Source organism: Branchiostoma floridae, chromosome 16 (assembly GCF_000003815.2).
Source record: "Branchiostoma floridae strain S238N-H82 chromosome 16, Bfl_VNyyK, whole genome shotgun sequence".
In the NCBI taxonomy this organism is placed as follows: Eukaryota; Metazoa; Chordata; class Leptocardii; order Amphioxiformes; family Branchiostomatidae; genus Branchiostoma; species Branchiostoma floridae.
In genome coordinates this window covers 360,725-371,306 of record NC_049994.1, presented here as the reverse complement: position 1 = coordinate 371,306, position 10,582 = coordinate 360,725, and the positions used below count along the sequence as shown (strand labels likewise).

Here is a 10,582-nt window from a genome sequence, read left to right as displayed (position 1 = left end):
AAGATATACTGCTACAAGTCACTTAAAGAGTCCATCTCAGCTCTTGTAAGACGAAGTGGTTTTGAGGAGTCATGTGAGCATTGGAGAAAAAGGTCTGTAAATGGTAATAAGATGAGTGATATCTATGATGGCAAAATCTGGAAGGAATTCAATGATCCACAAAAGCATAACTTCTTTACAAAAGAATGCAATTATGGACTGATCCTCAACGTTGATTGGTTCCAACCATTCCAACATGTGAAGTACTCGGTTGGTGTTATATATCTCGCTATTGCTAATCTCCCACGGGAGGAACGTTTCAAAAGGAACAATATCATATTAGTTGGCATTATACCAGACATGGGGGTAGAACCCAAAACAACTACATTTATTGAACCACTTGTGAAAGAGCTGAAGGAAGCATGGACAGATGGTTTCAAGATAAGGAGCTTTTTATCTGGAAAACATGAAAGGACATTTAGACTAGCATTAATTTGTGTTGGATGTGACATTCCTGCCACAAGAAAGTTATGCGGATTTTTAGGACATGCAGCTACACAAGGCTGTTCCAGGTGTAAAAAGTCATTCCCAGGTGGAATTGGAGAAAAATTCTTTGGTGGTTTTGACATTGAGAATTGGGTTCCAAGGACACATGAAGACCACCTAGCCTCTGTAAATGTTATTTTGAAAAGCAATACACAAATGGAACAGCAAGAACTGGAAAGGGCCACTGGTGCACGATTTTCCCCCTTAATCAATCTTCCTTACTTTGACATTATTCGGATGAGCACGATTGACCCGATGCACAACTTATTCCTTGGAACAGGAAAAAGAATGATTGAAGTTTGGAAGGATGTTGGTATATTAACAGAAAAACAATTCCGTAAAATTCAGGAGAAAGTTGATAATGTAGAAGCACCTAGTGACATCGGTAAGCTTCCACGAAAGATTGCATCCTGTTTTGGAGGTTTCACGGCAGACCAGTATAAGAATTGGACCATCATTTATTCCATTTTTGCACTTAAAGATGTTATTAACGACAAGGATCTGGAGTGTTGGCGTAAATTTGTCCTTGCATGTAGACTGATTTCCTCTCGGGTTATCACTCAAAGAAGTATTGATCTAGCCTGTACATTATTGGTTGAATTCTGTAAGAAATTTGAAAGTTTGTATGGAGCTGATCGTGTGACGCCAAACATGCATTTGCATCCACACCTGAAAGCTTGTATGGAGGATTTTGGACCTGTCTATTCATTTTGGCTATTCAGCTTTGAAAGGCTGAATGGAGTATTAGGCGACCAACCTAGCAACAACCGCGAGGTTGAATTACAGATAATGAGAAAATTTGACAAAGAGAGACATCTTCTTGATATAGGTGAACCAAAGCATTTCAATGAATCTTTCTCTCAACTAACTTCTTCCATGGTGAACATTCTAAAAGAAGACAGCAGAGGAGCCCATGATGGTGTAGGAGATGGATCTTGGGGGGAACTATCATCTCATAAAACTCCTGTAGAAAATAAACCTTGGTCAATTGATGAAAAGTCAAACATTCAATTTCAGAAAGGTGTTGCTTCAGTTCTTGTAAATGATGACTTTGATAATGTTGTAGCCATGTATAAGACTATCTATCCCTCCCTCCCGCCAAATACATTCATACCTAGGTCATATCTGAAACTAAAAACTATAACAGTGACTGGATCTGCCATTGGTTCACATACTTCACGTTCATCTAGATCATCTTACATCCTAGCCAACTGGGCTGGCACTGATGGTCACATACAAGACTACAGTGAAATGTACCGTATCCCCAGGCCTGGAAGGATTTCTTATTTCCTAAGACATATCATTACATCAGAGAATGGAGTGCACAGGTTCACCTGCTTGCCAAAGTAGAATGGTACTCGAGAGTAGCTGACTCTGTGCGTACACACTGTGGCCAGCCTGTAGAGGCATGGCATCCTGCAGTGTTTGATGCAGAAGGCCCTGCATCTTTTTTGCCTGTTCAAAGGTTGAGGTGCAAGTTTGTTAAAGCTCCTGGAAAAGTTAAGGATAAAGATGTCATATTTGCTTGTCCTCGGGACAGGTACTTCAGTTACTAGAGCCATTGAATTCAATTTCCAGTATTTTGAGGTTATTCACTGTATCTCGGTTATTAAAGCCAGACTGATTGGATAAATGTTGTACATTAGGTATGCAGTATTCAGGTTTTAATAGCTGAAAGTATTATGAAATGTATGTGTTTAAGTAATTGTTGGCCTTCAGGACATTTCGTTTGAACCTTTATTTAGGTAAATAGAATGTTGATTTTATCATGTACGTTTTCCATTTGTATGTAATACTATAATGTAGACAGATACATTCATTTGTAAGGTGAATTGACGGAATAAAGTGATAGTATTTGACACCCTCTGTACAAAATCATAACTTTCTGTGGCACAAGGTAGGTTTGTATTTTGATAGAATCTTTGTACAGTCTGTCAGATTATGTTGTTGTCCAATTTTGCAATATCAGTCAGTCAGTAGTATGATATTTCAACTTTTGTATATTCAGTTGGATAATCTGGTAGTCATTTTTGAATATGTTTGTTATGTCATATTTTGACATTTGCATGTTTCAAATGATTTGATTGTCATATTTACAAACTAAGATTTATGGTTAAGTGATATAATACTTATTGAAGCTACCATGTCTAGAAGACATGTGATGTGTAAAGCTGATGATATTGCTCTCTCTTGCTTGTATGGACATTCCTCCCTGGATGTATCTTCCTCAACAATTGTATATCAGCCTCACATGGCTTTTGGCATTTAGCAGCATCAGGATATGCCAAGTTATCCACATGATGAACTTCCTTGTGTGTACATATTTTCAATAAATTTTCTTATGTACAAAGGTGATCATGTTTTCTTAAATAGATGTCTACAACTAGCATTTTAATATCAAAATATTACAACAAGCATTTTTGCATCAGTAGTTTTGATCTCAGGTCTATATCAGCTAAAAAGGTTATAAAGTCAAGAGAGGAAGAAATTATTTTCCCTAAAAGACAGTTATGAGTATATGAACAATGCTGTAGTTTAACCTGTAGCAATGAGTGGGAAGGAGATTGTAACCTGTTAGGGTAGAGACAGTGTTATGGCAAAGAGCTGTGTGTGAAAGAGCTGTGCCTGTTCTAGAGATGAAAGTCACCTCATAGTGTGAATGAAGTTGTAGACTAGTATTACCTACATTTTATTGTGTGTGTGAGGGTATCTGTAGATACTGTACATTTTATCTCCTGGCGGGGGTATGTTTGTAGCACTGTGTGTGCCACCGCCCTGAGATAGCGGTTATCTCAAAGTGGGGGGATGTTCTACTATGTTCTCAGTGACACTACAGCGGGGGGATGTTCTATACACTGTGTGTTACCGCCCTGAGATAGCAGTTATCTCAGGACGGTGGTGTGTTATGTGCACTGTGGGTAACACCGCCCTGGGATAACTCTTATCTCAGGGCGGTGGTGTGTTCTGTACACTGCAGGTACCCTCGCCCTGGGATAACTCTTATCTCAGGGCGCTGGGGTGTTCTGTACACTGCGGGTACCCTCGCCCTGGGATAACTCTTATCTCAGGGCGGTGGTGTGTTCTGTACACTGCGGGTACCCTCGCCCTGGGATAACTCTTATCTCAGGGCGGTGGTGTGTTCTGTACACTGCGGGTACCCTCGCCCTGGGATAACTCTTATCTCAGGGCGGTGGTGTGTTCTGTACACTGCAGGTACCCTCGCCCTGGGATAACTCTTATCTCAGGGCGGTGGTGTGTTCTGTACACTGCGGGTACCCTCGCCCTGGGATAACTCTTATCTCAGGGCGGTGAGGTGTTCTGTACACTGCGGGTACCCTCGCCCTGGGATAACTCTTATCTCAGGGCGGTGGTGTGTTCTGTACACTGCGGGTACCCTCGCCCTGGGATAACTCTTATCTCAGGGCGGTGTTGTGTTCTGTACACTGCGGGTACCCTCGCCCTGGGATAACTCTTATCTCAGGGCGGTGGTGTGTTCTGTACACTGCGGGTACCCTCGCCCAGGGATAACTCTTATCTCAGGGCGGTGGTGTGTTCTGTACACTGCGGGTACCCTCGCCCTGGGATAACTCTTATCTCAGGGCGGTGGTGTGTTCTGTACACTGTGGATAACACCGCCCTGGGATAACTCTTATCTCAGGGCGGTGTGATGTTCTGTACACTGCGGGTACCCTCGCCCTGGGATAACTCTTATCTCAGGGCGGTGTGGTGTTCTGTACACTGCGGGTACCCTCGCCCTGGGATAACTCTTATCTCAGGGCGGTGTTGTCTTCTGTACACTGCGGGTACCCTCGCCCTGGGATAACTCTTATCTCAGGGCGGCGGTGTGTTCTGTACACTGCGGGTACCCTCGCCCTGGGATAACTCTTATCTCAGGGCGGTGTTGTGTTCTGTACACTGCGGGTACCCTCGCCCAGGGATAACTCTTATCTCAGGGCGGTGGTGTGTTCTGTACACTGCGGGTACCCTCGCCCTGGGATAACTCTTATCTCAGGGTGGTGGTGTGTTCTGTACACTGTGGGTAACACCGCCCTGGGATAACTCTTATCTCAGGGCGGTGTGGTGTTCTGTACACTGTGGGTACCCTCGCCCTAGGATAACTCTTATCTCAGGGCGGTGTGGTGTTCTGTACACTGCGGGTACCCTCGCCCTGGGATAACTCTTATCTCAGGGCGGTGAGGTGTTCTGTACACTGCGGGTACCCTCGCCCTGGGATAACTCTTATCTCAGGGCGGTGGTGTGTTCTGTACACTGTGGGTAACACCGCCCTGGGATAACTCTTATCTCAGGGCGGTGTGGTGTTCTGTACACTGCGGGTACCCTCGCCCTGGGATAACTCTTATCTCAGGGCGGTGTGGTGTTCTGTACACTGCGGGTACCCTCGCCCTGGGATAACTCTTATCTCAGGGTGGTGGTGTGTTCTGTACAGTGCGGGTACCCTCGCCCTGGGATAACTCTTATCTCAGGGCGGTGGTGTGTTCTGTACACTGCGGGTACCCTCGCCCTGGGATAACTCTTATCTCAGGGCGGTGTGGTGTTCTGTACACTGCGGGTACCCTCGCCCTGGGATAACTCTTATCTCAGGGCGGTGTGGTGTTCTGTACACTGCGGGTACCCTCGCCCTGGGATAACTCTTATCTCAGGGCGGCGGTGTGTTCTGTACACTGCGGGTACCCTCGCCCTGGGATAACTCTTATCTCAGGGCGGTGTGGTGTTCTGTACACTGCGGGTACCCTCGCCCTGGGATAACTCTTATCTCAGGGCGGTGGTGTGTTCTGTACACTGCGGGTACCCTCGCCCTGGGATAACTCTTATCTCAGGGCGGTGTGGTGTTCTGTACACTGCGGGTACCCTCGCCCTGGGATAACTCTTATCTCAGGGCGGTGTGGTGTTCTGTACACTGCGGGTACCCTCGCCCTGGGATAACTCTTATCTCAGGGTTGTGGTGTGTTCTGTACACTGTGGGTAACACCGCCCTGGGATAACTCTTATCTCAGGGCGGTGGGGTGTTCTGTACACTGTGGGTAACACCGCCCTGGGATAACTCTTATCTCAGGGCGGTGGTGTGTTCTGTACACTGCGGGTAGATATACTATATGTGTACATTTTAAATGGGAACACCTCTATGTAAGGGCTAATGTAATTATAATGTACTACCAGGTCCAGGTAGTGCTGTTAGTTATGGCTTTCTGGAATTTACACAAATTTACCAGACATTTACCAGTACTTATTGGGTAAATATGAGGTAAAGCCTGGTATATGTAATACACCACATTTACCAGTCATTTACACGTTCAAGGTAAATGCGGTAAATTCCACTTTTCATGCAGTGATCTGTGTATAGTGAGCATTCTACAATTAAATGTACTTCATTCTCTATATAAGTATCATTGCAAAGTGTACATATTCGGTCTTTTGGAGGAGTCTGGTTGTGTCTACCAACTTCAATTTGTAGCGGATGGTCGCTAATCCTTAGTTTCGTTATAGCTCTGCGGTGATTGACATTTTGATCAAGATATTAATGTTGTGTTAACCTTTGTTATACAGGTCAGGGTCCCGTTACACCGTGACAATACAGAAGAACCTGGATCATTATGACTCATCATCTCCGGTACAGTATCATTTTTACGAAGGATGCCCAATGTTCTGGGACTCACTTAGAATAAAGTGCACAACACAAATTTCAACAATTTGAAAAGATAGTGTCACTCATGTTTAGCCTTACCTGATTATATGGATGTTTTATTATTCTCCTATATTGTTTAGTTAGTAGAGTTTTAATATTCATACTGCATCCACTTTTTGTAGTTTATATTTGACCATAGTGGTCGTACCGACTGATAAGTATCTAATGCCAACTAAAAAAAGAACAAGAAACATTCATGACTTCAAGTACCAGAGTTACCAACCGGTACCTAGAACTATCGTAGAGTGGAATTTGTTATCACCAAGCACAGTATGGGCATTTTCTCTAGATAGTTTTAAAGAACGCTTGTAGATGGCTAGGTCTGACGGGTCGTTCATCGTAATATAACCAGCTGCTGCCGCGCCGCGTGCCTGCAAAGGCTGGAGTCACATTTCCAAACCGGGGCCCGGCCGGGATGCTTTAAGAAACGAAAAATCAAATTGTATACCTATAGAAATATAAAAATTATGCCCTTGAATCTTATTTTGACATTTTGTGTATCTTAATGTCTTTTATATCATTCTTTTCGCTCCAGAAAGCTGCCCGGCCGGGCCCCTTTGTTGAAATGTGACCTAAGCCAAAGCTGGTGTGCTACGCCAAAGGGCGGTTATATACAGATAGAAAATTCACTGTGCTTTCTGTCGTGGCAAGAAAGCTTGCTATTTATATCTATGCATGTGTGTTTGTTGAGGATGTCGGTGGTCATTTTCCATTTTCGTAGGGAGAGTTCACTATCAGTTTCCGGCCAAGCAGGAAGGGGGGATTTACTCTCCTGGAAAAGATCCCCGACAATGGTGAACCGTCCCTTACCCTGTACTCTGTCAACATCACCATTCCTAAACCTACAGCGTAAGTGTTGTTCATTGTGTTTGTGTGTGAGTAATTATTTGTGTGGACGTCAGTGTGTGTTTGTGTGTATGTGTATGTATGTATGTATGTATGTGTGTGTGTGTGTGTGTGTGTGTGTGTGTGCGTGTGTGTGTGTGTGTGTGTGTGAATTTGAGCAGGTATGTGTTTGTGTGTGTGTGACATGCGTGTATTGCCAAAGGAGAAAATTTCTAAATATTAACGTAAAATGTATAGACTCTGTACATAACGTTACGTATTTTTTGACGTTTGCCTGTTTCAAGAAGTTCTCACAGTACTTGAAATGTCTAATAAGTGACTGTAGTATCTTAAGTATTTTTGATTGTCTTCTAGTTGTAAACTTCTGTAAACAAAACAGGGGTTAAACTTTTTTCCCAATTTCGTTGAAGAGATTCATTAGTCACGTATGTTTACAGTTAATAGTTTTTTCATCAATCAGTGATTGTTATTAAAGGTAAGCAAATGTACCTCCAAATTTTCGATGGCTATCCAGTCCATCTTGCTCACGAAGTGACCTAATCTTACTCCGGAAGGAGGCGGGGTGAGGGGCAAAAGAGCCACGCAAGTCTCGACCTAGTTCTCGCAACTCTCGCGAGAACTAGGTCACTCCGTGAGCAAGATGGACTCGATAGCCATCGAAAATTTGGAGGTATGTTTGCTTACCTTTAATAACAGTCACTGATTGAGGAAAAGATCTATTCTCCCAATCAATCTGCTTTAGGCATTCCGACATCGGGACCCTTCAGGCGGCGTACGTCACCAGGAACCCCCAGGCTCCGCCCGTATTCTACCAGTGTACAGACTTCTTCATCGAGCCTCTGTAGGATGTACCTGGGAGGGGTGCAGCGAGCAGCAGCAGACAGTAGGGCTGGGTACCGGTACGGTGTACCGGTACAAAACCGTTTTTTTTTTCCAGAAAAATCGGACATGAAAAAATGCGGTGGACCGGATGTTGGACCTATTGGAAAAGGAACAGATTATATGATCATGCATTCTCACTTTTGGGGGCTTACCGGTTGAAGAAAATAATAAGAGCGAAGTAGAGTAGAGCCGTTAGTCATTTCTACCAAGTTTTACAATCAATAGTACAGAGGCAGTTAACCTTGTAGGATATTCAAACGCCAGTGGGAGTCGAATACTCCACAAAACAGATATCTTTGTAGTGAAATGAACCATCGTTTTGAGTATAAGTTCTCACATACTGAATCAGGTCCAGGGTCAGGTCCAAACCTGGACCTTATCCCCTGGACCTGAACCGGACCTGGACCTGAGTTTTATGTACCGGTACCCAGCCCTAGAAGACAGGATAGCTTGGAGAACAATGACGTCAGTGAAGACTGACATGCGGCGAGGATGAGTGAGTGAGTGAGTGAGTGTTTAGGAGGATAGAGACGCTTATTTCTGTCTAGTGAATAGTAGTTGCCTTCTGAAGCAGACATCACCTTTTTACGTTCTGCTTTCTTCACAAGCTAAATATCTTTAAGACTAGTACGCCCTTGTAGGGGGTCATTTTTTCTTCTTAAGAGAGTATTACAATTCTATTTCTATGCTGCCTGAAGTGGAACTTCTTTGGGTTTGAGTTTGCAAAGTAAACAATTTCAAGTTATTGACGATAGATAATGACGAGATTGTGATGCTGGATGAACGAATCACTCAAATGATTTAAATAGGGAAGATTACTATTATATAGTATTACTTTTTGTCGGTAAAATAGCAACATGTACATTTGTAGGTGTGTTTATATATTATCATCTGTATAGATGTGACGTTGTGTTGGCATTATGGCTAAGCTGTCTGGTCCAGATCTCAGCGGTCCTGGGTTCAAATTCCCTGACATGCCACCGATGTTGTGCACATGAGTGTGGTAATAGGATAGCTATGTTGTAAAAATGGCTACTTGACTTCGGTTGAGGAGGTATAAGGCATTGAAAAGAGAGTTATGGGCCCCGTAGATAACACAGCATATAACAAACCACTGCACCTATATGGAACTACTAGTATCATTACATTTACTTTTATAGACATACATGCAAAGTAAGTTGTTATGGTGACTAATATCAAATATAGGGGATATTCCATATATTCAAGAAAGCTTTATACGAGGTCTCTAAGATTTAGATATATACATACTGTGCATATTTCCGCTTTCTATGTACTATCTACAGCATTGAAGCAAATGATTGAAAAGCATTAAACGCTTAAACTGTCTACCAGAGTGTTCTTTTCTGATAGCAATAACTAGTACTCTGATTTGCGATCTGATTTGATCCATTAGTTCAGCTATTCACCATGTACAGCCCTGGCTGCAAACCTAGCCTGTAACAGTTCGTCCTACTGACAACGAATATACAAATGGAATTTGACTTGAATGTACGGAATGACAATCAATAACAATATTCTAATCATATCTTAAAACAATTGCGTATAAATGGTCTTTCATAGCGTCTGCAGTCACTGTAACGATATCTAGTTACTATCTACAGTGAACTACCATCCGTAAATGAAAGGTCAACGTTCAGCAAAGCATTTGAAAACAGGTGTAAGGTTACCCGAGGTAAGTCTTAACCTTTGACATCACAACTACGTCACAACAGTTAAATCTTATTGATGATAAACTATCAGTCTAACGCGAGAACTAATTACCATTTGTGAATGGATTTGTTTCTTGAACGATATGGTTTATTGCATGAAGTCAGTATTGTTATTTTCCCGTTCCCCAAACGTTACATAACAGCTGTGAGCATAGCGAGATTGTTTGTGTGATACTATAGTACCCTGGGCGTGAGATCGTCACGTGGTCAGCTGACGGTAGGTTGAGTGATGGTTGAGCATAGGGGTGGGTACCGGTACAGAAAATCCAGGTCCAGGTACGGTTCAGATCCAGGTTTGGACCTGATCCTGGACCTAACTAACGTTATACACCTACTTACTTACTTTAGTCGAGCTCTTGCTAGTTTTTGTAAATAGAACAAAAAACTGATTCAATTTGCTTTGAATAAATGTTATTTAATCAGCAAGAATCAAGTGCAGAAGATGATGTCGTACATTATGTACATTTTACATAGCATAATTATTAGCATTATTACATATCAAAGTAGGCGTGGCTGATTTTTGAGTCAACAGATTGAACCCATTATTAGACAAATTTTTTTACCAACTCAAATTGACATTCTGTTTGGGTCGAATAACATTGCATGTTGTGTGAAAGGAATGACACGAGACAAAATGAATTCAACCGAAGAAAAATAAAGTCAACGACCAATCGTCCTTCCGTTCTAATTCTAAACCATTCAGTTTCAACTTTTACTAAATTTCTTGCTCGAGAGTCCTTCTCATTTGACTTTCTTCCTGATCCGCGAGTATGTTCTCCACTTCCTCGTCCTGTAGTTCCCGTGTATCCAAGTGTTCACTGGCCTCATCAAGTTCCTCCAGGAGCGACCTCGCCTCTTCCACAACCTCCCTCAACTCGGAGTCAGCTGGACGGGG

General features: G+C 42.9%; 1 protein-coding gene across 1 annotated transcript in view; it reads left to right on the top strand.

The window, feature by feature from the left end:
* LOC118403890 overlaps positions 1-7,992 on the top strand; it is a 33,959-nt gene extending 25,967 nt beyond the window's left edge. The window contains exons 3-5 of the mRNA XM_035802744.1: positions 6,091-6,154; positions 6,951-7,078; positions 7,818-7,992. Coding sequence (XP_035658637.1) covers positions 6,091-6,154; positions 6,951-7,078; positions 7,818-7,920 — 295 coding nt within the window. The 3' untranslated portion in view covers positions 7,921-7,992. The remainder of the gene's footprint in view (positions 1-6,090; positions 6,155-6,950; positions 7,079-7,817) is intronic.
* The last annotated feature ends 2,590 nt before the right edge of the window (positions 7,993-10,582 follow it).